Genomic DNA, 27,743 nt, shown 5'->3' with positions numbered 1-27,743 from the left:
GAGGAGATATGACCCACTTTGGCTAAAAATGTGGGCATTTTAACTTTGCTCACTGTCTGTGATGTACTGCAGAAAATTGTCGGGGAAAGACATTTATTCTTGATAGAGAAACAGTGGAATTTTTCCCTTTGTCTAGTACCGTCAATGGTTAAACTGCAGTGTAGCCCAGAAAAGTCTGTCTCGTCAGAGGCCATGATGATCTGATCTACAATGAGTACTCTTATTCAAAGCCCAGTCCCTTCATTCTTAATGCACATTTTCTGATTATGCAAAAAATGTCTATGTAGAGTTAAACTTTTTGCCTCTCCACCAATGTTAACAAAATGTCTCTGTGAAAAGTCTTAATTCCTCTTAGAAAAGCAGTTAAAAACCAGTTTGCATCAGAGATGTGATTCAGATTTATGTGGTAGATTTTTGAAATGCTGTTATTAGCCAAATAACTGTATTTTTAAAATGCTGTTATTTAGCAAGTGATTACAGTGTCATCCTGTGGTTTGATTCATGTTCCTGAGCCATTTTGACTGTAGCCTGAGCAGAGCCTGACCAAGGGGTTGCTGCTTTTGGCTTCTGTTCCACAAAGTATGCTGCAGAGACCAGTCGTCAGTGGAGAAAGATTTATAGTGCAGGAAGGCTGAAACAGCTGGGAGATGAACTACACAGGGAATATTTGGATGTTATTCTTAGTTTTGGGAAGGCAATGGGAAAAGTAGGGACATCCAGTGATATCTAATAGACTTTGCTTCTATGAAATAGACTGTGGTCACTACTGCTTATGAAGCTTCTTTGACTTAGATTTAGTCTTTGGTGGGTTCATAAGAGATGCTAGTGATACCAAGTTTGCTTGTGAGATAAGTGATATTTTTCATAGATTATCCACCACTCAAGTGTACTTCTGTTGTCATATGTGTGTTGTTTCTTGGGATGTGATTTAAATTTTAAGACATTTTGTCTGTCCTGGTTTGCATTATAAATACCTAGTTTGAGGCATCCCTGCATAGGTAGAGCATGAAATAATCTACTTTTATTTTTTTTAATTTTTTTTAAGAGAGACAGAAAAAAAAGTCTTTCTTGAGAAACTCAGGAGACTTCAGAAGTTTAGGAGCTCAAATTTCATATAGGAAGCATTTTCTCAGTAGAAATGTATTAACACATTACTTGTGTTCTTAATTTATTGTCAAAACTGACAGAAGTCACGATCTGCCTAAGGGCTCTAGGAGACTTGATAATGGTTTTGTGTACTCTTGGGAATGTATTTCCATGTGTATCTAAGCCCTCTGTCCATCCAAATCTGATCCCCCTATCCCCAAGACCCAGTGTATGTTCAGTGTAGTCACATATTGCAGAAAAGAAAAATCAAGTCTTTTTCAGTTCATTCTGTTAGTGCTGTCTTAACATATCCTCATCTTGTACAGTAATTTGTAATAAATTCTAAATTATGACCTTGAAGATGTTATTTGTGACTGTATTTTTTCTGAGGTTTATTTTACTTACATTCCCAGTAATGGAAAATTTTATTGTGTGCAGGATCTAATTCAAATGGTATTTTGGGTCTTTTGTTGCTCGAGACTTCTAGTGTGAAGTGCAAAGACTTGCACTTAATCCCTCTTTTTAGTTTGGATGGGATTGTACAGTGGAAATGAGTTCTAGTTTGGAGTGCTATGGGCTTCTCTCAGAAAGATTTACAAAATAAGTTATGGTATGAGTTTAAGGCACAAAACTACATTCAAGAATGAACAGTGACAAACTGACAAAACTGGCATTGGAATGTCCATAGGATTGAAGTAAGATTAAGAAAATGGAATAGTCCTCAGGTGACGTGATCTCTGAGGGTCTGACTTGAATTTCACCCTTCTGAAGTTATAGTGTTCCCTTTAATTTATGGATTGAGTAATTCATTAATTGGTTTGAAAAGTAGACATATGGAGAAACCCCAGAAATCAGTGACTTCTTTTCTTTATTTTTGTGTCTTAGTGATTCTGTCCAGTAGGAGTTTTGTCAAAGTTTTTCGTATTTCCCACATTCTTTTGTGGTTTGCAGCTATGTTTTATGCAGAAGTGCCTGGCTGAGGTGGTGCTTTAATGGGCTCCAGTGTGAGGAAGGATCATTTGGAATGGAAGTGTAAAATATTTAAAATATATTTGGCTTAAGCACTGAGGAGTAAATGGGTATACATAAGAAAATGCAATTCAAGGCAGCAATCTGACGGGGAGTTGACATGACCTCTTTCTGTCACATTGCAATGTTTGAAATGAACTGCTAACACATTTACAGTCATTCTAATGAGTAGTAGAATGCTGTGGATGTGAATAATCATATGAAGCCTCTACAGGACATTCCTGAAATAGTGTTTAACTGTCTAGAGATATTATGGGATGCAGGAAAGTATACAAATACCATAAGCCTTTTAGTCAGGCTAGCCTGGTCAGTGGTTTACTACTGCAGCAAGTAAGGCTGACTATGCAGGATGATTTAGCACGCAGCAAACAGATGTTCTGTTCAAGTTTCTGATCTCTGCATATTCTTTTCTGGTTTTTTGGTTGGTTTTTTTTTTTTTGTGTCTGTTATTGATAATGCCTAGATATTGTATCTACTCTTGGAGAGAAAGTTAGTGAACTGAAGTTTGAAGTTGGTTAAGCAGCTGTTAGCTAAATTAATGATGCTATGGTCTAGAAGATGAGTAAATTGCTGATAGTAAAAGAAATTATTATGGTGGTTTGAATTTTGGGTTTTTGTTCTTGCTTTTGTCCTTGTTTGTTTATGTGGTTGATATTCTGGCTCGCTTGCTAGCATGACTTAGAATGATGTAAAATGAGCCCACAGCCTTTGTGCTGTAGCAGGTTGCTGATTTGCATTCAGGACCTGGCTGGCCTGTTGGCTCATACATGAAAGACATCAAAACTTTATTTTTCCAGGCAAGATTTGGCAAGAAAATGAGGACGAATGTAGAACAGTTAGGGATTTTTAATGCAAAGCCTTTAGAACCTCCTAGATTTGATATTTCATGTCTGTTTTTTTGTTTTTGTTTTTTTTTTGGTTGGGTTTGTTTGTTTGTTTTGTTTTATTGGGTTTTTTGTTGTTTGTTTGTTTGTTTTATCCAGCCAGGTTTTGGTGAAAAATTGTAATGTATCTTTTTGCTGGCCAAAGTTCTGGTGCCTAGTATTTTAAAAAATGTATGAATAGTATTTTAAAAAAGAAACAGCAACAAAACAAACTCATAAAATGCCCTGAAGTAATGTTCCCATAATCAACACTTATGATTAATCATTTAATCAATTTAATTAATTTTTATTTTATTCTGAATTTGGCTGGTGTCCTAGTTAGTTAAGCAGCTTCATCCAGCTGCCTGAAATTCTTGAAACATTTTCACTGCAGGTGTCTGATGTTAAGGGATGACAGTATTTAAAGAACCCTTCTCGTGGCAGAACTTACTGAGGTAGTAGGTCACTGCTTATTAAGGTAATAGGTTTCTAACAGATCTGTTGAGAATAAACTCAAGTTTAAATACCTATTTTGTATAAAATAGCTACTTTTTATTTGAATTTTTAAAAATGGCCAGTATTAGAACTTTGTCCAAATGCCCTCTTTTTATTTAGGTGTGGTAAGTACCCATCTGTTTAAGACTTGCAGAAATGTTTAAAGCTGATGTTGTACTGATGATGAACACAGTAAAATTCAGATACCATGAAAGATTTCATATGGCCTTGATGGTGGTGATGTCCTGATGAAGATTTTGTTTACATAATAACTTAGTGCTTAACTTTACACATGAGATCATTGGATACTTGTAAAATTTTTGATGTGCAAGAAGCTTAAAGAGTCTCAATTTAAGAATGGTTGCATCTAAACAGAAGTATGAGCACATACCCTGGAAGTCTAGTCCCGTGGTCACCTGAACTGTAGTTCTGACCAGAACAGGTCATAGGTCTCTTTTGGACCAGCTGGAAGTCAGCTTTGAGAGCTGGGAGCAGTACTTCAGCACGTTTCACTTCATTATAGTGTCCAGTGGCCCAGGAGGTTGGAAGCACTCTGAAACCACACTTTTCCCTGTTGAGATGTACCCAAAGAACATTACCTCTGTATTTGTCCTTGGAGTATCTCCTTTGGCTGTGAATCAGCCTGACATCACTTGATGGTGAAGGGAAAAAGGAATATCGAGATGGTAAAATCTTTCAAAGTGTCCATTCCTATACTGTGTGATATTTTGTCTTTTCAAGAATGTTTACACTGAAGTCATAGAATTCTGATCACAGAAGTCTAATCAAGGAGCATAAATAAGATTCCTGCTGCAGCGTACAAACTCGTCAAGGTCCAAATGAGGCAATTTAGGGACAAATGGATTAGCTGTAAAACTATCCTAAGAATATACCTGGTAATAGAATAGAAATCAGATATTAAGTTGGAAAGCAGAAGAGTGGGCAGACAGTCTATATGATGAATAAGTCTTTATTTTTAATATTTTTTTTTAAATAAAAAGAAGCAAGGACAAAATTTTACAAAATCCATGTTTACTGTTTTATTTCAGAGAAACACAGTAGTTCATTACTGTATTTGAGTTCTACCCATTTTCTTGAAATATATTTGATTTTCATGTGAAAACATACATTTCTTTCAGATAATAAAATGGTTCATGGGGCAGTATTTAACTGACACTGCTCAGTTTTGGTGGTCTGATGAATTAATGAGAGAGAACTGAGGCTAGTAGACTCTGAAGTTTTGAGTTTGTGAATAAAATTTTGTGCTCGTGGCGGCTGAAGGGGTTTCCCTTTCTATGGTTTGCTTCTTTTTGATGCCAGTCTTCAGTCACCACTACAGATCTGTTTGTGGAAATTTGTTGTGCATCAGAGTAGAAGGGTTTAAAAGCAGCAAGAACAAAGATGAAAAAAATGCCATTAAAGATCGTAACAAAAGTTTTTAGGACTTCTGCATCAGTGAAAAGTCAATTTAACTTAACTTTTTAAATAAAAGTTATTCCTATTTTGAGAAGTTTGATCACCTGAACACAATCCCTGCACATTGTGGAGACAAAGGATAAATTAGGTATAGAATGTGTACCACATGAATACTGACCTTGGTCGTCCATACAAATGTTAAAGTAACAGCAAGCAACTGATTGAATTTTTTTCAATAGACACCACAGTCTTAATGTGAAAATAGAATTAATACTATTCATTGTATTGAAACTGATGGGCCAATATATAATCTAATCTGCATCCCAGAAGAGCTTTATAAATGGCAAATGGAATTGCAATTATTTACTGCATCAGAAAAAAAAAAATTGTCAGTGTAGCCTGGGATTTGTGGGCAAACACTAGAGTAGGTTCCCTTGAATGCTTTTGGGCATGACTCAGAGCACCCTGTCTGGTTTCAGAATTGTCCTGCATTGGACAGTAAGTTGGGCCAGACAACCTTCAGATGTGCCTTCCCTTCATTTTTTACAAGGCATATGTGGGTAAATGCAGCTTTATTAGTGTTAGATCATCTAATTAACTAGTTATCATAATTTTGAAAAGGAGACTAGTTTTAGCAAGGTGAAGTGTTGATGTAATCTATGTAAATGCAAGCAAAGTACTTCTTACCCTACCCAATATGAAGTCCTTAATCCCAAACACCTGTGCCTTTAAAGGACAAATTACATGATCAAGTAGCTGTGGAACAAGGAGACTAAAATGTGCTGTATTGGAATGGGAATTAGGAAGGTGGTTGGAGGTTTTAAGTGCTGTTTAGCAGTGTAATAGAAGTAACTCAACCACTTCAGTAGTGTCTAAAAAGATTTAAATCCTCAATTTGCTGTAGCTATCAATTCTACAAGCAAAAATATAGAAATTAAATTTCTTTGTCACTTTAAAAAACAACTCTGCTCTGTTTGATATCAATGTAGAACTCTAACACCCTGGAGTTACTGTGTTCTTGTAATAATTTGAAATTTGGTGAGGAAAAGATGGATTACATGTAATGATTGGCTTATTAAAGATATCACTGTGTGGGCTACATCATTTGCAGCATAATGTTAAAGTTACTACTAAATGTACTAGAAACATCTTATTCCTTCAAATGTGACTTTGGAAGAGACAGCCTTTTAAAGTTTGTTCCAGAAGGCACTTTGAAAGATGGATGATTGAAAACAACTCTCCTGAATGGCACCTTGCTGTACTTCATAGATCATAACAGCTTTTATTCACCACTGTGATTGTTTTTTAAATTACTACCTGTGGATGAATACTTGAAAGAATTGGTCTGCTGGCTACATACTTGGTTTGATTGAGGGCTATCTTGAAGTTGCCTTTAAATTACATGGGGTTCTTGATGATCCTAGCATTTTCTAATCTTTTTTGTACTACGTGGTCTGTTTTGTACTACATTGTTTCTTAAATTCTTGCAATTTTAGGAAGAATAGTAATTATATCTTTAATTTATTTTTGTTTATAAAAAGGTAATTTCAAGATAAGATGTACAGAAAATCTTTAGGAAACGATAGTTGCTGCTTATTTTGCATCATTCTTTCAATGGAAGTCATAAATTATGTAATGAATAATTATTACACTAATAGCTGCTGGTGGACTGGAAACTGTTTAATTTATAGGAGATACATTTGTTATAGGGATAGCTCCAAGTGATGTTCAGAACAGTGGCATACAAAAGCAAAACTGCTTTATTAGTTTATTGAGAGTATCAATAAGGCAGTAGCATGCTATATGGATATTTCATTGAACTGTCGCTAATAAACCAGGCAGGAGAAAAAAGAAAAAAATTAATGTCTGAAGACAAACTGACAGTTGAAGTTGGTTAAAATATTTAAATAAACCTTTTTTTTTTTTTTTCAGAAGTTACAGTGTTGATAAGTCTGTATAAAATGTTCCATTCTCCAGTTTTGATGAAAAATTTGTGTCAGAGGCTCTTTTGGGAGTGTAAAAACTGGGAATATTTTATTGCTTGTTAGCCAGTGTAGTGGTCAGGACTGTGAAAATGTCAGATTCCAATCCCTTTCTTGACTCTGAATGGCTTGGTACTATTGAAAAGCCACCTTCCCTGAATGAATGAGATGGAAGAGGTACCTCAGCATCCCAGTTCTGTTTCCTGAGCTCCCAAAGCAACAAGAAAATCCAGTTTCCAGTTTTGAAAGTGGATCAGCTTGAAAAACTTGAGGGGGGAAAAGCAGACAAATAAATAAAAAGAAACAATGCTGTTGAAATTCCTGTGGAATGTAATAATTGTCCCTTAGATAGCAATGAGAGGCGTGCCTCTCGCTAGAAGCATTTAGCCAATCAAGGACTGTCTGTGATCTATATAAATTCCTCTCAGATTTTTATCAGCTGCAGTTCCCAGCTTCGGCTGCCACGTCCAGAATCCCCTCTATTCCTAATATTTGGTCTTTTCTCTTTACATTCAGAAAAAGCTGGACTGACTAAGCAGCAGATAGGAATGTGATGAAAAGTGTGAGTCTTAGCCTGTTGGAATATATCACTCTGTGTGAATAGTATGGAATAAATAAAAGGTAGGTTAGGGTGATGGCAGCTGGAGAATGCAACATTTTTCAATGCTTTGGAATCCACAGTACATTTTAGCTTGTTGGCAGCTTAACAACACTGCTAAGATTGGTAGTGACTGGCAGGAGGACGGTTTGTGCTGTTTGGTTCTTGCTAGGTCTGCTTTTTGGACTGCAACAGCAAAACAGAAGGAAACAAAGACATAAAGGTCAAGTCTGGGGTGTTTAAGTCTTTGTATTGTCCTAGTGGGGAGTTTGCAGGCTACAGACATCTCTTCTAACCTCAGCTGAGGGATTTCCCTGACCCCTTTCTACCTCATTTGCACCTAGTGGCTGCAAATCATGCTCTGCACAAAATACTCTGTGCCACTTTGCTCTTCTGATAGATGGACTCGGCAGCATTTCTGCCTAGTGTGTGTATCACAGGAGCAGCACACCACATGAATCTTCTTGCCTGTGTCCCTCCTGTCCCTGCAGCTATCCATTCTGTGGCACACTCGGCCATCCATAAGTATTTGGGCCATTTATAAAGGAGTTTGGTTATAGCATAAGCATAGGAAATGTCAGTACAGTAAAGGCCCTTTGAACATCTATTAAACTTCCTAGTCAGGTTTGTGAAAGGAAGAGATTTTGTCTTCCCAAAGCCCAGTGAAAGAATGAAAAAATGCCAGAGCCAGCTTTTCTCAGCTGGCACAGTGGATTGCCATGCTCCATCAGCCAGACTAATTCTTTGGCTGCCACTGAGGGTCACCAAGCACTGCTGCTTCCTTGTGTATCTCCCAGCAGCTGGCTTTAGAGAGACAACAGGAAGAATAATCCAGTCATGGAAAAACAAGGAGAAAAGGCTAGTTACTTTGCAAACTCTATTTGTCTCTGTTGCACAAGGCCATACATTTCTTCTGCAGATTCTTGTCCAAGAATATTGGTTTCATTAGCAGAAGTTATATATGGTGGTGCTTGGGATTGGGTGGGATTTTTTTGGTGTTTATTAGGATTCCAGATAAAAGATGGCTGCTGATATGAATGGATTACTGAAAGCAGCGATCACCCCAAGACAGAATGTCTTGTATGTGTGGATACAGAAATGCTAATAATTACTGAAATACTGTAATGTTAAAAAATAATCAGCTCTCTTTCTCCCCTGGTACCTGGAGACTGTTCGAGTACCATTTGATAGAGGTCTCTAGTTCTTGTTGCTATTTATGTAAACCAAACCAGAGACCTTGTTACAATTTGTTTATTGCAAATGCAAATGATAGAAGTACAATGAGTTTAATATAGGGAAAGCAGTATGGTGAAGGAGAGGAAATGTGATGGGCAGAATGAAATCCTTTTTGTATCTGTAGCATGAAGCAATGAAGTCAACAAAGAAGACAGGACTTGGACTCTTTCACTTGGACTACTAGTAAAGAGCAGAGTTTTCCCACTATTTCTTCAGGGTAAAAAACCAATGAAACACAGAATTTGGGTTGGGAGAGAACGAATTACCATATACTGAAAGCATCAGTGAAGAGCTATGCAGATTGCATTTAAGAAGGAATGCAAATGCTTTATTTTATTACAAATCCTGCCTTGCTTCCTTATTGTTTTTACCTACAAAAATTTGGTTCGTCCTACTATGGCCCAGAAATAGGTGCTTGTTATACTGACAACTCAAAGCATGATTTGATCAACTCATAAGTGGGTTAAAAATATTTTCAACCAAATTTAAAAGAATGGGTTTTTCTTTAAGCAAGCATGTAGTGCTGATGATTAACTTCTACCTTTTCAAGAACTTGACGGAAGATCAGATCTCTCTTTTTATGGCTGATTTAAATCCATCATTATTCTGTCTAGCAAAATTCCAAGTCCACCTTTGAAAACTTTTTTGAGAATTATACTTCCCTACCCTAGGTAATATATGCCAGATCAGGAAATTCCAGCTTCTTCTCTTAAATTTACTGGGGAATTCCTGGAGTCTAAAACTCAGAAAACAGATTTTTACTGGACTGTGAATAATCACGGTCTTCTCTTTCTTCCCTAACCTTTCCTAACCACATACTTTCTAAATTAGAACTTTAGCCATGCTGGATGCCTGCACATAAACTAAAAAAGAATTGCATGGATTGTCATGAGCTTGGAAATCTGTCCTCTTGTTAGTCAAACTCCATGCTCATACACATTCTGACTGAATGTTAATTTTCCTTGTATTTGTTTTCTGTACATAGTATATTGAAAAGCATTGAAATGCAGGCAGATATCCAATGGTATTTTCAACAAATGAGAAGTTTGACTCCTACTTAATTACAGTGTGCCAACTTTTAAACTTTCTAGTGCTTCTGGAAATTGTTTTAGATGACTGATGTTTATAGGATGAGAGTCAGAAGCCTAGCCTCCAAGAAGATACATTTTATTTTAAAAGCTTGAATGATACATGAAGTAATTTCCTAAAGGAACCTAAGGATATTATGTAGAATTGCAGGAAAAAATAGTAGCTCAAAGCATTAATATTTATGTTAAAGATTTTTCACAAAAGCAACTGATGTAGGTAGATTTATGAGAGATAGTAAGAGCTTTCCATTGATAAATTGAAAGAGAGTACATAAGTAATTGGATAGTAGAGATTTGTATCTGGACTATATCTTAAGAGCAATCTTCTCTATTCAGTTTAAAAGAATAATAAATGGAAAATGGAGATGTAATGGTTATCTTGGCAAGGAGTGACCATATTTCCACTGGATGAGCTAATGCTGAGGTTTTTTCATTACTCAAACTGTATAAAAACTTTACATCTAACAAAATACTGAAAGTGATTTTTATGAAGTATTAATTTAAAAATACTGTGTCTAAGAAATTCCAGAAGTCTAAAATTGCAGTGTCCTAGTTCAGCTGAATTTATTGAAGCATTGCTTATATGGCAACTTGCCTCTTACAGTACAAAAGATGCATACAGTGTGGGAGATTACCATTAAATCAATTGTTTCTGCTTAGGTGTTGTTTTTCTATGAAAGTGCCTCTGCTCAATATTTGAGACAGCATTGTAGTTTTTTATGTCATTGGCAATTATTTTTAAACTCTCTCCTTATGAGCACCTCATTATCTTAAAAAAATGGTCAAAATGCCTAAGGTGAAGGCTCTCAGAGATGGGTGAAATTTTTTGTTTTGTTTTGTTTTGGCAAGCATGACAAAAGTATTAATCATATAAAAAGTTTGCTTCTAGCCCTGTCCAAGAAGGCTGCCTTTGACTTCAGTGTAGATACTTCCTTGGTTTGTCCTGTGAAGTTTTGTATCCTTTGCAGGATTGGGCAATTAACTGAGTTACATTATTCCAATTTGAAATTCAAGTACCCAGTAGATCAAGGTATTAGAATAAATAGAAATTGTCCTAACTGCCCAAGCATTGCATTTCATAATTCAACAGCAACCAGTTAAGATTCATCGTTAGTCAAAAAAACCCTCATCCTACTAAAATCAGCCTCCTAACATTTACCACATGAAAACTTTATGAAGCAGGTAAGCATTCCCCCAGTTTTGTTTGCTTAGTCCTATCTGTCTTATTCTAATAGCTAAATCATAAAGAGGAAGAGGAGGAGGTGGAATCATGTATGTTGCAGCACTGCCTTTGATCTCCATCAAGAACAGGGGTTTCAATGTCTTTTAGGAACTCTGCTGTTTCATGACCAATTCATACCAATTTGAATTCAGACTGCAAATGGTTCCACCCTTTTCCTTGTATTGGCATTTTTACTGTTAGGGAACTGGTTAGGCAGGTAAATTGGTTAAAAAAAATTAAAATTCAGTTTTTCCTCATAGTTTTTGCCTTTGAACTGACGTACTGTGGAGTCATAAGAATGCCAGAGAAGAGGTATGAACATGTAGCATGGAGGAAAAGCAGAACTCTGACAGCCAGGTTACATCAACTTAAATTGTTATGGAACTGCAGTATTTGATGTGGCATTAGGATGGTGCAAAAAATCATTTTTCTCTATCAAGTTACACAATGATGAAGTTTTAAACTCCAAGAAACAAAGGCATATGTGTGCATATGGTTTGGAAGTGTGGCAATAGCAAAGATTTAAAAATTATACGGAAAACACATGGTCAGGCGTGAGATCAGAGTTACTCTCATACAATCAGTCCATTTAGTTTCTCCTACCACATGCCTATCATCATGGCGAATTTTTTGTCATTATATTCAATTTAAACTTGTTTCAACTCATGTCTGTTTTCTCTCATCCTTCCACCACCTTAACCCTTGCAAAGAGCCTGACAGTCATCTCAAAAACTTCCTTCTAGGTAGGGGCAGGCTGCTGCTGCATCCCTCTGAAGCCACCTCTTCTCCAGGCTGAACACCCCTCAGTCTCTTCACTTCAGCTTGGTGCTTCATCTCCCAAGCATCCTGGTAGCTTTCCCTTAGACCAGTTAATTTTGTTGATGTTTTTCTTGCCATAGAAGATCAGAACTGGATGCAATAGTTGAGATGCAATCTAGTGAGTGCAGAATAGAGGAGGTGATCACTTTCCTTGAGCTATTGGCCATACTCTTGCTGATAGGGTAGGCTGTTGGCATTCTCTGCATCCAGGGCACTGGTTCACTGACAGCTCACTGCTCACCAGGGCCCAGAGCTGCTCCCCACACAGTCCCAGCCTCTACTGCTGTAAGGGGTATTTTCTTCCTGGATGCAGGACTTTGCATCTGTTGATGAGTCTCTGAAGGTTCCTGTTGAGCCATTCCTGTAGCCCAGCTCTATCTGAGCAATGTTCATGTCTTGACTATGTTGATTGTTCCCACCCTGCATGGTGTCATATGCAAGTCTAATGCCTTTTCCAAATCATTAATACAGATTTTAAACAGGACAGGTCCCTCCAACAGCCCACTTCTTAGTGGCTTTCAGGTAGAATCTGTTGACCACCAGTCCGAAGAAAGTCAGTCATGATGTGCATTGCTGCTGTTGCAAAACTAGGACAGATTAAGAGAATTGGGACTGTGTTTTTAATAAAAAGTTGGGACTAGCTATGACTTCTTTCTTACTCAAGATGGAACTCAAACTTGTTTGTCTCTTGACTAAGTTAGCTTTCCATTCTTAGTAAAATTAGATTTTGACCATGTGTTATTTGCCAGAAATGGGATTCATATGAATCTAAGAAATGTCAACTTGAAGAAATACTTCTAAAAAAAAAATCCTTTGTGACTATAATTCAACATAAGCAAAAAAAAAAGTTAGATAAAACTCTAATGATTCATTATAAATGGGTTCAATAACTAAATAGTTATTAACTAAGAATACACTGAAGAGACTTCAAGGATATTTTTGCTTATGAGTTACAATGATCACAATATTCTCTGTAGTAAGACAGTTTTAAGAATACTTTCTAATAACATCCAGTTTCAAGTATGTGTCTTAAAGCACAAGACCAAACTACAGTAGGAAAATGGTTGTATCTGGAATATCATATTTATTGTCACTGTGAATCTGTTTTTTGTAATTTTTGTCAAATCTGTTTTTGAAAGCAGTTTTGATTTGATTTGTTGAGTATACTCAACAAAATGCAATGGCAGTGAGGTCCAGCTATGATTGTGCATTGTGCAGAACTTCGTTTTGAGCTTACTCTTCTGTACTTTCTGCATGTGTTTATTGTAGCATGAGAAACAGAGTAAATGCTGCCTGTGCCTTTCATGGGTTTGGTATTTTCACTCTGTAAGCAACTACCAAGATGAATGGCATTAACCTGTTCAGTTATGTTAAATTCTGTACTCTGCTTGCCATTGCCCACTTTCCTCTGTATGTTGATCTGTAGTTTTACTTTCAACATGATGTCATGGTGCAGAAGTACAGGGGCTACCAGAACTGAATGCAGTATAAAAGGTGACCACACAACATTTTAATTGTGTGGTGGTATTTTCTGGTTTGTTTTATATTTGTTTTCTCATAAATTGTAAGTAAGCTGTTCAGTATTTCGACTTCTGCTAAATGTTCAGCTGATTCAAAGAGCCATCCATGAGGAGTTGAATGACTTCCTCAGTGGTGCTGGCAAAATAATTGATGTCTCTTAGTCTAGTACAGTGGTACAACATCTCCGCGCAGATTTTTGTAAAAAAATTGCTCCTTTTTTAATGTAAGTGTTAGCTTAAGAAATTGAGTTTGAAAATACGTAGAATAGCTTCATTGTGTTATTCTCATCTTCTTTCCCCTTCTCACATATGTTTTTACCTTGAAAGAGAGGACTCGTAAAACATGGCTGTTACCTACTCATAGACATTTTTTGAATATTATTTTGATGTTTGTATGCTTGTTTGAAGAAATGATAATTTACTCTGTGCTGTTAACAACCACAAATAGGGATGAGATTTTAATATGTACTATGTTCTCGGAAGTAATAATTTAACCTGGTTTAGAATAATATTTTTAAATCAGTAATGCAAACTGCTAATAGAGCTGAAGGGAGTGCATTTTCATATTTGGGAAAGTAGACAGCTCTATTTGAGTCAGTAAGTAGAGTATTAACTTGTCTGGAAACTCCAGGTTCCCTTTTATAGAATCTCAGATAATTTCTTAGCAATCTTTGCAAATTACTGCCTTGGAAGTACTTCCCCTGCTCTGAACAACTTTGTGCCAACCACACTTGGTAAAGAGGGATGTGTGAGAAGCAGTGATATGCTGAGGGTAGAGGAAAGGCTTGTAAGTGTTCAGGGAAAGGGAACCAAAAAGGATAGCTGACCTGAAAGGGGTTTAGTCAGTTTGATGTGAGAAGCAGGAGCTGATTTTTTTTTTTTTTTTACTTCCAATAGAAGGCCGTGCTTCAGTAAATAGTGTTTGTGTTGTGTTTCTGCTAGGAACTGATAGAAAATTTGCTGCCTATGTTACAGGTTTTGAGGTAGTTTTTTTCATGCAGTTTCTGGGAGTGGGTGTGTGCGAAGGAAGTCACAGCAAACTTAGGCGTTTCCTGTTGGATAATTCTAACATATTTCCCATTCCTCAAACCGTGCTGACACTGGGAATAAATTCAATCTAAATCTTGAAGTCAATTAATATTGTGAATAAAGAAATGTAAAAACAGTAGAGAAGCTGAAGGAACTCTGCATTGATTTTGTTTAATGTAACCTTATTTTCTGAGTATCTCGGAGTATATGAAGAAAGGCAGTTTAAAAAAAGGATTATGAACTAGAGTTCTTTGTATCAAAATTATTAGTGGGAGGGATTACATGTAGGCTAGAACATCATCTTATAATGATTTCTTATAAGAAATCATCTTATAATGACAATTTTACATTGCTGTAATCTTACAGTACCCTGACTTCATTATCTTGCACCTTTATGTTAAAGGTTAGATTTGAATGAAACAAATGCTTGCTACAGCCCTTACTTCTTAGTTCAGTTTTGTGCAGTTTTACTAATATATGTTAGCCCTTGACTTCCATCACTCTGCACTCAAGAATGATTTTTCTAGAGTCTCTCATCTGTGCAAACAGCTTAGTTTGAGGGATCTTTTTGAACCATTTGCACCAAGGGTTGGCAGACTTTTTTATGATCTCTTACGAATATTAAAATACAAATATATTGTCCTTTTTCTCTTTAGTATTATGTTGCTTGCAATTTTATAAAATCAGTGCTGTGTTTGTTCATTTTACACATAAAAAATTGTTGACACATTTTTAAAGATTTCTCCTATAGCATCTGGAAACAGTTTACCAGAGACCAGAGATCCGCCAAGTGATTGTGTGCCATTTGAGCTCTGATCTAGCTCAGTCTTTTTGCAACAGGAGCTTCATTGTACTGCAAAACACAGAATGTTTCATGAAGTATGCATTGAAAATTGTTGCAAGTGGTTGGATGAGAAGCTGGAATCAAGATATGAAGAATTCAGTATTGAGAACAACAGAGTGGGGTGCAGTTTTGGGGTCTGTAACTGAAATGCAGAGACATTGGACATATTAAGTTCCCTTTTCCCTGGTTCTGGAATGGTTGGTGTACTTGGCTGAAGGGCTTCACAGTGCTGAAGTTGAATGTCTGTGAGGTTATCTCAGATGTTCAGATGGATAGTACTTTTTGAAAGTATTAGATTTAGGTTTTCTGCTACTGAAATTGGTAGCACTCCTGATGAATTCAGTGGGAGGAGAGTTAGGTGAGGAGAGTCTTTAAATATCTTCTCTATAAATCCAAATGTCACTTAAATGCAAAGGTTTGTTTGCAGAAGTGGAGTTTACAGAACAAAATTTTCAAAATAATTTTCTGTAGCTGATGAGTAGTGGGGTGATTTGGACTATCATTACAGAAAAGAGGAAGGGGGAAAGTTAGAAATTGGGAAGATCTTTTAATGCTGATATTAAATATAATAATTTTCTGTGTTTTGACTGTGTTTCTTCTTGGAAATACATTTATCTTTCTCATATTTCATTATCACAATAAAAAAATGTCCTAAATTTAGCCCTAACAATATGCCATGAAAACTGCTTTTGGTACTTTGTGCCTGACAGCCAAGATGACAAATCGTTAAAATGAACAGAATAAATGTTTTAATCCTCTATCATTAGTCTATCTGTTTTGATTAATTCCTAATAAGGTGTTCTAGTCTATGGACATTGTCTACCTGTAGTTTGTTGTATCATACTTCTACAAAACAGTAAACTTCTGGGTATGGATTGGTTGCTCCTATTTGCATGTGGAAATTCCTGCAGAGTTTGTGCCATTCTTTGAATTTCATGAACCAATGCTTGACTGGATTTTTTGTGGTTTGTTTGGTTTTGGTTTGGCTTTTTTTTTTTTTTTTCCCTTATCTTGAGTATTCTTAAGAGCACATCTTCCTATTGTAGGAAGAATATTTGCTAGTAAATATGCAAAATGAAGAGCAGAGTGGTACGTGACAGTAAATGAAAACATTTCAAATTCAAGTTTGCATCCAGAGATTGGAGGATAGGGAACACTTAAAATTGCTCAGAAAACAGCATGGCGTTTATGTAATAAAATTAAAACTAATAGCTAAGTTTCTTAACAGTGCTGCCAATGGATGATAACATTTTCCCTCTAACAACAGTGTACAGTCACGTATATATAAATAACCTATAGCAACGCTGCACATAATAGCCTTTTCATAATGTCACTGCATTTGAGCTTTCCAGGGGAATGCGCAAAGGTCATGTCACTGGTTTATGGCTGTGGAATTATCCGTGTGCCAGGTTATGGTTATCAGACATTCCTCACATTCCAGGTGTCTAATATTATAGTGCTTACATGCCAGTGCAGGACCAACTGCTGTGTCAAAGAAAAAACATTCATGGTATTACCCATTTCCATTTCTCTGCGGTCCCCTTTCCCCCCTAATCTTGCAAAATGTCATCTTTGCACTGGACTTGGCAATGTTAAACAGATAAATTAATTACAAATAGCGATTTGGTTGGAGGCTTTGCCCTATAGGAACAAATAGCTAGTATAGTATACTGAGCTGGCAAATATTGGTTCTCCTTTTCACTTTTATTGCCTTCAGTGGTGAAATAACGTGGTAAAATGTATAGCTGAGTTCAGTGTGGGGTTTTTTTCTTCATTGATGGGAATTGTGAAGTGGAAAGCCAAAACAATTTATCATAATCAAAAGTAAAAGGAAACAAAAAACCAAGCCAGCAGGCAGTTTGACCTGGTCCTGCAACCAGTGGGTGTGGATCCCTTCCTTCCCAAATGCATTCTTCCTTTTCTGGGTCACAGCTATTCAGTTCATTTGCCTTTTCACAGAAGCACCTGTGAGGGGACAGAGTGAGCTGACATTGAGCTAATGCCACGGCTTTGTAGCTGGGAGGAGGCAGTTATGCTCGGTTTCCTTGCTGGTAGCCCACTTTTATGGCAGTCATTAACATGCACACAGCATCTCATGGCAAGCTGGGAGGCAGAACACTCCCTCTACTCGCCTCCCCATGTCTGCTGCCTGCTGGACTGAAAGCTTACCTTGTGTGTTCTCTGCTTCCCTCCTTTAGAGCGTGTGTGTGTGAGAAGGACATCAGTTGCCCATTTTGTGTGGGTTTTTTTCTGTGGAGGAAGCAGGCAAGGTCTTTGGATGACCTGAAGATTTTCATCCTTAGCTTTTCTGTATTGTATAAACCCTAGGGAGTTTGGGGATGTGTAGAACTTTTGAACATTGAGAACAAGTCTTTTAAAATAAATTAGAAAGGTATTAATTTTTGTTAATATATTGCAAGCACTTAATTTCTGATGTTTTTACATTACACTTGCAAAACTGCTAAATGAAGTAGGAAGGTGTTTTTTGGAAAATAGATCTTAGGGACCTAAGCTCCCCTGCCATGGATTGGGACATCTTTCACTAAACCAGATTGCTCAGATCTCTGTTCAGCCTGGCCTTGAACACATCTAGGCATGAGACATCCACTGTTTCCCTGAGCAACCCGTTCCAATGCCTCACTACACTCACAATAAAGAATTTTTTCCTAATATCTAACAAAAACCTAGTTTCTTTAACTTTGAATATGTCCTTTACTTGTCTAAAGCTATAGCATTGATTCTGTAGAGATTTTGTTGTTCAGCTATTTTTGCTGTCAGGTTTTACTTTTGAATACTTGCGCTGCTGTTAAAATAAGTAGATTCAAAAACTTTGCAGTTATATTTTTGTTTGAAAGAACTTGCTCTCTTTGTCCAATACAATTTTTGTAGTAAAAATTCATAGCTGTATTGGCTTAAACTGGTTATGCATAATAGATATTGGAAACTAAGAACTTTTGTCAAGATTCCTGGGTTTTCCTATATTGTTCAAGTTTAGTAAGTTATGTATAAATATAGTGAATTTAAGACTTTTTGTTGTAGTGTGGTTGCAGTACAGTTTGTTGGTTTGTTTTCATCCTTGCCCTGGCAGTTTAATATTTAACTGAATTAAGAAGAGCTGGAAAACATTTGAGGAAGAGTACAGTTTGGTCTTGTAGTTAGTGCTTGTCTTCAAACCCCATCATTGGTGAGATGCAGGACTTGCTGAATATGTTGGACAGTTTGTGCGGTGCTATACAGTGTAGAAGACTCTGAGTTGTCTGCAGGAAGGCAGCAATCAGATCTGATGATGGGCTGATATTGCTACTTTACATGGTAGTTGTAGTGCACTTGTCTCTCTGGAAGGCTGACTGGAAACTGAGACACTCTTCAGCACACTGTCCTTTTCAGCAAAGCATTTCAAAAACACCTTGAGTACTCTGTCTAAATTACAGAGGAGAAACCACTTATTCAATACTCTAAAAAGGTTTTTTTAAATCCCAAGCCCTATGAGGACAGAAAAAGATTAGTTTTATTTCTACTTGGACCTTGTATGCTTCCTGAATATAATATTCTGTTTACCTGGGTTGGTGGCTAGCTAGACAAGAGTCCTTTAATGGAAAGTGTCTTTTTCAAAGTCTTAGATATGCTCTGAGACATCATTGAATGTGGTATAGCTATGTGAACACACAGCTCACTTGTAAATGGGAGATATAGTAAATCACTGTCAGTACAAGTTCAGTACTGGAAACTAAGTTTTTGAACTTGTTAAATAGTTGTGAGAGCCTGTTATCCAAGTAGTGTGTACTCCAATAATGTCCCTCCATTCTGGGTAGCTGTGAGGTAGAGAAATAATATATGTCTCTTAGTATAATTCTCCATCTGCATGTTTGTACATTTTTCTTACCCAAGGAAACTCTGTAAAACCAAAAAACATATTTCTTTAAGGTCTGCTCTGTGTTTTAAGTATTCAAGGACTTAAAAGAATCACAGGATAGAAATTACGAGCTATTAAAAGTGGTACTATACCTCTATATTTTTTTAGAAAACTAGAGTCAGTGCTTATTTCAAGTTTCTATTCTTATACAAATTTGAGTGTTCTACCTCTCTTTCTATTGCCAAGAGCGAAATGATCTGAAGTCTGGAAAGTAAGTGACAATTCATGCAGTATATCCAGGAAATACTTGCTGTTGGAGCTAATAAATCTTTGTCTCCAGAAAATGTATAACTGCTGTGAGTTCAGTATCTGCAATTAGTTTTTGAGTATCCAGTGGTGCAAAAAGGTGAAGGTGCAATACTGTTGACTGTTACATATCCATTCTAGCCAGGAGAGTAGCTGTGAACATTTGACTATAAACCCATACAGTTGTGTGCATGTGTGTGTAGTACAAAGCAAACACATTAGTGGTGCACATGCTAGTGTCTGCAGGCATACATTCAGTGCTACTGAGAAGTTTAATTTAATGTTATTGAGACTATCTCATCATTAAGAAAGAGTTACATTTAGTTTGAGCTATTAGTGATTCTGTTTTGGCATGGAAAAGGTAACATGCATGTTTGCCGTATTTTGAGCACAGGCATTTGTTGACATTTGGTTGCACACATTTTGTGAACAAGGTAAACATGCATGACCTTATCATAATTGTTTATTTTACACCACTATTTCAAGCTGGGATTGCGACCATGCTGCTTCTTGTTTGATCTGTTCTACTCTGGTATTGATGTCCACTTAGTTACTCTTTCAAAATAATACCTGTAATAAAGTGGCAGTATATCTTAATAATACCCTTATTAAATGAGAATGTACCTAAACAATTCAAAGTTTGTACAGAATGTCTTGGCCTGCTATCTGAATGGGAGGCACTACTGTGTTAAGAACATGATGTTTAGCAGCAGAAATCCTGTTGACAGTTGTATGAATGAGATTTTTCAAGAGAAAGATTTTGTGTGAGATTTGCTAGTCATAACTTGCAGAATTGAATCAACAAAGAATATGGCAAAAGGGTGTTTTGTGGGCAAATTCTGCCCCTTTTCACAGGTAAACAGTCTGGTTACCACTTTTTAAAGTTAGGAAAGAGACTACAATATAATTAATACAAAGTAAATGCATTTTGTCACAGCCTTGGCCACTGTAATTTATAGAAAAGAAAATGAGTTCCCTATACAATATAATTTTCACACCGTTAGTGACCTTGGCCATAGGGAGCAGCAATGTCTCTAACTCTGACATGCAATGTGGAGCAGCAGCTGCATTTCTTTTGCTATTCTGTGGGCACTCTGCTGCCTGCTACAGAATTCATCCCACTTAAATTTAGTTACCTTTGCACACATTAAGGATTCTTGCATTCAGAATCCTGTACTCACTAGGGAAAGAGGGAAACCTTCAGGTATCAAATAGATGTGCTGACTCTGCCTCTCTAGGGAACCTAAAGGAGCAATTCAAGTTTGGTAACTGGCTTTTTGAAGTTAATGGGATTAATTGCACCCCTGAATTTTATATAAGAAATTTGTCTTGAATGCCTGAAATGAGTAAAATCCACATTTGTAAGCATATTTAGTATGAGATTAGAATGAGTGTTTATATACTTTTCAAATAATAATGCCTATAGCATTTGAAAGTTGGGTAAGAATTGAACTGATTTTGAGATCCAACTTGAGTGCTAAATTCCAGAGGTTTGGTGAAGAATTGAGAATATATTTCTCCTTTAGTTGATTAAAAGTTTACATTTGCTTCTCTCAGGCTATGGATCAAAATAAGAATTAAATACTTGCACTCATCCTTTTCCAAAATAAAAAAAAAATAGTTGATGCTGATTTTATGTTACTGTTCTGTGTAATTGTGCTGACTGAAAGTGCTTGAATGAAACTTTGTAAACTGTTGTACTGGTGGGTATTACTGTGGATAAACCATCTGTACACCCTTTTGTAATGGTGTATGGATTCCAGATAAATGTGCATGCAATTCTTCCATCACTGGATTTCTTCTCTTACATTTTAATAGATTGCCCATTCCTGCACACCTGAATAACAGCTTATGTTTTGTCTTCTCATTTCCTTGAAGTTTGGAGAAGAGGTATATTTTCCAGAAAAATTTCTGTCAAGAAAAAATACAAGTACTGCATTGTAAAAGAACTAATGTGTAATATACATCATCATACATGAGAAATGAATGAAATTTAATCCGTACAACATTTCGTATAAGTGTCACACAGAATCTTGCTGCACAACAAAGCACATGAGTTCATTTTGGGTATTTGGAGAAAGTTCTAAAATGCACATTGAAGTTGCTATAGAAGTTGCACATTGACCCTAGTTACAGCTGAATTCCAAACTACAAATCTTGACTGGAGGTCAAGTACCACACAGCAAAGGAAATGGTCTTGGAAGTAATTTTGAAAGGCATTAAGATGAACCTGTTAATAATTCTCAGGTATTTGTGTACCTCTTACAAAACTGTGTTTTCTTCCTTTTCTAACTTTCTAACTGAGGAAAAGTAATTTCAGGTTTGAGTGGGGTGGGGTTATTTTTCATGTATGAGTCTCTTGCCCCGTGCCCCCCTCTGCCATTTCCTGGCATCTGCCTACTGTAACCTTCGTCTTTTTTCTATTGATAAAGTGGAGTACTAATCACGTATAACTTATGTTTCATTATTAGTTTATTTAATCCTGAATGGATTTTTGAGAAAAAAACGAGTCAGAGAAGGAATGCAGCAGAATCCAGCATTTCTCTTGCATAGAACAGTTTGTGCAAAGTAGTGCGTGTGTATACATATATATGTGCATACACATTTTTAAGAACATGCGTCCTGATATTCTCAGATCACAGAAATGGAAAATATCATGGGCTCTCTGTATCTCGACAGAAATATAGTTTTATTGCTATATGTAATAAATGTCTCATTTTTTGTGGACCCCACTCTTGGAAATAAGCCTGTCTTCTACGTATTTCTGTGATCTGGGGACTTCAAAATGTGATTTACATTAAATAAGAAAATTGTCCAAATGAAGCAGTATTTCTGCACTGGCAATCTATCAGTCTGCAGTTATGGTTCCATTTTCCAGTGTCTTCACCCTCATTGTTTTAGAGCATGGTGGTCGTAACACCAAGACTGTGGGTTGCATCCCCATGAGGGCCATTCCCTTAAGAGTTGAATCAGTGATCCTTGTTGAGTCCCTTCCAACTCAGATATGCTGTGGTTCTGTGATTCATTATTAACTTTAGCTGCATGTACAGACTTATTCTTACAGACATGGCCATAGAACCAAGAACATCCATTCATGATAACACATATATCATTGCAGAATCTGCATTTTAAGATCTTAGCCAGCTAACTCTGTATTTTGAAAACTTTAAAGAAAAATGTGGATTTGATGTGATAATAGAGATCTTCAATTTGTAAACTGTATTTGTCTCCTTAGTCTCCCCAAGCATCCGTAAAGTGATTAACATAATCATGCATTGCTTACATAATGGAATTGCAGAATGCTTCCTGGTTTTCCTTAAAATAGCCACTTTTCCTCATACACACCTGGCTCGTATTCACTTAGGTTAAAAAAAAAGGCACCCCTAGGTGAGAATACTTAAGCTTAATGATACACATTAAAGAAATCCAAGCCTTTTATTAACTAATTGAACTTCATTGGATACTAAACGTGGACTTTGAAGTCATCTTTAGAGTACTGACATTCTTTTAAGAACATCTAAATGTATGGCTACAAACTGAAACTAAGTATTATGAGCTACCCTTAGAATATCAGTGCCCAAGACATGCAGCATTTAATCCTCTATTATGGTGCAATAAACCTCATTTTTCTTGGATGATGTTTAATGAATGTAATGGCAGTCCATCATAAGTTACTTCATAGGTTACTATATGTCACAGATAATGATCTTCACACAGACAAGATTCCTTCAGTCCTTGTTCCTGGATATTATTTCCTGTCCAATTACATCTCATAACTCTGCTTTCAACTTTTGTCCTGCAAATGTTCCCTTGCTTCATGTTGTGTTAATTTCATCCATTTGTCATATGTATTTTGAAAGTAAATAATGGTTATGTTGAATTCTGAGGGCCATAAGCAATCAGGTATCAATCACCTTGTGCTCATTGCTGTTCAATTGTAAAATGATGCATCAGGCTCAAAAACTGTATGCTATTAAAAGACTCTGGAACAAAAAAGGGAGTCATGGGAATGTTGTTCTTTTAAGTAATTGTCATATTATTATGTACAAGCCTTCTCATGTTTAAAAAATCTACTCTGGAACAGTTCTGACATAGTTCCGATCTTAAGGATGCAATGTCCAAGCATGAACCAGCAGAGCAGGATTCATAAAACAAATTGTCCTGTACTGCCTGTCTTTTTGGACCTCTGTCTCCCTCTTCTCATTTTGTTTAAGGTCCAGTGTAGGTCACTCAAGGACTTTTCCACAGTGTTTTAGTGTCTCTAATTTGTGGAGTGTCTGGGATGAGAGAATGGCTGTTACTCATTCCCATCATATCTGGTTTCAGACAGGTGAGAGCACCTGGACAGAACATTTGCATGATCAGAGTCAACGGTGGTCTAACCTAGAGAATGTGCTGTTTATAGTACAGAGTATTTGATTAAAAATAAAATTGGTATAGAGGGCAGATGAAAAGTCAGGGTTGTACTGGGCTTATATCCCTCCTGTAGAGGTGATCTGAAAATCACGTCATAACTGTTGTGGTGTGTAACTTTGGTGAATGTATTGAATGTTTATTAAAAACCATCTGGCTGTGCTCATATGACTTTGAGTTCAAACTATGATTTGTATGTTGCTATGTGGCATTTACAATATTTTTTTCTACTTGAACTACATGAATTTTGAGTTAATATTATAATGTTAAGGCTAAGTATGACACTGAACTTTAATTTTTATTCACTTTGTTTCGCGAACATCTACACTTGTAATCATATTTGAAACAGGACTTTTTCACAGATAGGTATGCCCTTGAAGTTGGCACATCTTGTTCACATGACTAACCAGACTCACCAAAGCACTGTTGCTTTTACATGATTGAGGCTTCCTCTGAGCATTAGTAGCCTGGGAACTCATTGACATGGATGCCCTGTGTTCAGTCTGCTGCATGCTGCTTGCCTGAAATCATGCTTGTGTTTATCCTGGATTTGAAAGGCTTCTCCTGTTTCCCTAACTTTCTCTCTCGCAATCACTATTTACAACAGAACAGTAATCTTGGAAGCAGTGCTGGTGATTATAAGTAGGCAGCATTTGGGCAGGTGTGCTTGGTATGGCAGCATTAGGCAGCTGCAGCCAGAGGGCCAGCTGTTGGCCAGCTGTTGGCCTGCTGAGCAGAGAGGAGGAGCAAAGGTGGCAGGTCAGAGCTGGGGTTTCTGGGGAGTCCTTGGAGCAGCCCCACTCAGAGCTGTGCCAGTGTCTGGATTTAAGGATGCAGGTCAGCAGTGTGAGAGGATACAATACATAGGCTTGGCTTGCTACAGACCTCCTCTGGCCCTGGAAATCACTGGCGAGTTGACAACCTAATTGTGCTGCTTACAATCTGTATTTTTGTATCCTGGTGATCCAAATGTAATTCCACATTGCTAATTTCATCTGTATTTTATAATAGTTTTGGTGTGTTTAGTGGTTTAACATAGCAGTTTATAAGTGGCAATAAATTAGCAAATTTGTGTTATACTTGCAAATTTGTTCAGAACTTCAAATTAAGTGTTAGTAATCTTCACAGGATTACAGTGTAAACTTTGGAGAAATATGAGGAAGTGGATCCATGCTTGCAATTTAAAAAACAAATGAAAAAGGAATCAATATTCAAAATGTTTTGAATCCCAAGGGCTTTATTTGTGATTTCTGCAACCTTTGCTTGGAGGAATACTATTCAAGTTAAAGAACTGATAGATCATATCCATTGATGATGATGGTGATATAATCTTTATTATTAAATAAGGATTATAGTGGGGCAATGATTTATAAGTTTTCTAATTTGTGCTATAATTTGCTTTTTACATCTTCATAAAGAATTCAATATTTTTGTAAAGTACTTTCTATCTGGTGTTTTGTACACAAAATCCAATTCACTATGTAAAAGGTAAAATGGACTATTCTTTTCTCTTTCTTTTCTCACAAAAATGTCAATAAACCTGTTTCTTTTGGTCAGGAATTAATAAGGAAAAAATCCTGAAACATATAAATTAGCTTTTTATTTGTATAGAATTTTAATGATGAGATGAAAAAACAGTTTTAGCTGATAAAACTTAATTAGCAATGAGCAAAGGATTGCTGCCTGTGTGTCCCACAAACTGCTCTTCGTCATGTCACTCTGGATTTTTTTTTGCACTCTAGATATCTACTTAATCTTATTGTCACTATGGCAACAATAAAACCTTAAATCTCTTGTTCTTCCTATTAAATATATCATTATGTTAGAGATGGCATTTATCTGTGACTTTAGCAACAGGAAACTCAATACTAATTTCTTTTTTGAAAAAAGGACCAAAAGATGATCATGTCAGCTTTGTCAGCCTCAGCTGGAAAAGAGTCCATGTATTATATTTATCACTCTAGTTGTTATAACAAATAGGTGTTTTATTATTAAATTAAAAAATGTTAATAATCTGTCTTCCTGCAAAAGCAACATGTGAACATTAAGTGTTACTTGTAAAATGCCTGCTCTGTGCACACTGCTGCTTGTTTTATTCAAGTGCAGGGATTGATAAGTGCTGCTAACTGCATTTTAGGTAGCTGTATTCTCTTTCCTGACTTTCTGTGGTCATTAGAAACAGTGATCTTGAAATCTTGTGCTCTCTTCACTGACTCAAGGTTGAAGGGTCCAGTTTTCCTGGGGATAAATAGGATTATAGATACTTTTTTTTTTTAAGCTGTTGGTTGTTGTTTAGTTTTAGACTGTCAAATGTGAAGGGTGTTGCAGTGGATTCTCACTCAAGTTCCTGTACTGAAAAAAATTTGCAATAATATGTTCAACTTCAAGAGGAAAAAACCCAACTTGCTCTCCTTTCTCCCAGCTATGTTTCTTTAGCTTCTGTCATAATAGGAATTAATATGAATAAGAGATAAATGGCAGAGAGAAAAGCTGTATCATTGGATTGTTTCCTTGTTGTAGGTTAACAAAGCCCTTGTCGTTTGCGGATTGTGTTGGGGATGAATTGCCATGGGGATGGGAAGCCGCGTATGATCCCCAGATTGGTGTGTACTACATTGACCACATAAACCGTAAGTACTTTTTGGTTTGCCACGTTGGTTATAAAAGACAACTCATCTTGATTAGAATCCAAATGCTGGGGAAAATTTGCCCTTTGGTATAACATTATTTGCTTTAAAATATTTACAGGAAAATTTGGTACAAAATGGCTACGTGTGTTTCCTTGTATGTTTCAAATTGCACAGTAATTATGTCTAAACCCTGTAAAACTAGCAAAATGTGTAATACAATGCTACTTAGGCCTACTGAAATGAATATATTCCTGAAAGCATTTCTATTTTCTCTTTATGTGTTTATTACTCCATATTGATATGTTTTTCTATTTTCCCAGAAATAGTCTTTAACAGCACAATAGCAAAGGTTCTATTTGAGATCAACACCTGAATCTAGGTACGTGCATCTGTGCTAGCAGTACCTATACTTACCTAAAAATTAGAAGGTATCTAGAGGCATTTCAGCACTTAAAGTTAGCAGAGGCAACTGCACAAGGTCAGTGGGTGTGGCATGGACAGTAAGAGACCAGTTGCCTTCTGAATGGCATCTCAAATGTAAGAGCAAGTGAATCCACCCTGCCTTGTCTATGCCACTTTTGCAGTCACTCGATCTCTAGTCAGTCCAGCTGGTGTAATGTAAAATGTGATGTAGCTGACTGGTTGGCTGTCTGCTTTGCAGATGAGATGATTTAACCTCCTTTGGTTGGGTTGGACTAGAACTCTGATAACTGGAATGGGGCATGAGATGTCAGCTATGCTTGTTGAGCGCCTGCATATAGACACCTAATAGTGAACTCTATCGCACCCAATAACCTAATTTGTGCTCTTACTTAGAAAGCCTTGCTTTGCAATGACAGTCCTCTGATCTTACATATAGCGTTAGACACTCATGAACCTTTAAATATATAAGCATCCTTGGTTAAATTCAAAAGGTGAAGGAAGTAAAGGGTTTTCTTCTGAATCTAAATGCAATGCAATTACTTGTCTCTAAATTCTGCTTTGGCCAAAATTATAGGGCATATGCAGTAACATTTTGAGAGCCAAATTGCATTTCTGGGTGTTTTGAGAGTGCTTTTAGATCACTGTGCCCTGATAATTATGCTCTTTTTATTTTATGTATGTTGAAAATTTTTAATCAGTTCTAAAAACCTCTTGTAGCTTTGTTGCCCATTGGCTTTTTTTTTTTTTTTTAATAATTTAAATGTTTTCTTTACTCTTAAATGTTGTTCCTATGCATTGAAAGTGAATTCCTTAATATTAGGAGCTATTAGTGGTTTGGAATTTTGGTATACTTAAAGGTAATTTCCATCCCTTGTTTGTTCAGTAGTGCAC

At 36.5% G+C, this 27,743-nt stretch overlaps 1 protein-coding gene across 1 annotated transcript in view; it reads left to right on the top strand.

Annotated features, from left to right (window-relative positions):
• The window catches only part of WWC2 (WW and C2 domain containing 2), a 95,572-nt gene that overhangs the window by 8,384 nt on the left and 59,445 nt on the right, over positions 1-27,743 (top strand). The window contains exon 2 of the mRNA XM_021545461.3: positions 26,320-26,429. Coding sequence (XP_021401136.2) covers positions 26,320-26,429 — 110 coding nt within the window. The remainder of the gene's footprint in view (positions 1-26,319; positions 26,430-27,743) is intronic.

Source organism: Lonchura striata, chromosome 4 (genome assembly GCF_046129695.1).
Source record: "Lonchura striata isolate bLonStr1 chromosome 4, bLonStr1.mat, whole genome shotgun sequence".
Lineage (NCBI taxonomy): Eukaryota > Metazoa > Chordata > Aves > Passeriformes > Estrildidae > Lonchura > Lonchura striata.
The sequence above is the reverse complement of the archived record's forward strand: the minus strand, read 5'-3'. Positions and strand labels throughout refer to the sequence as shown.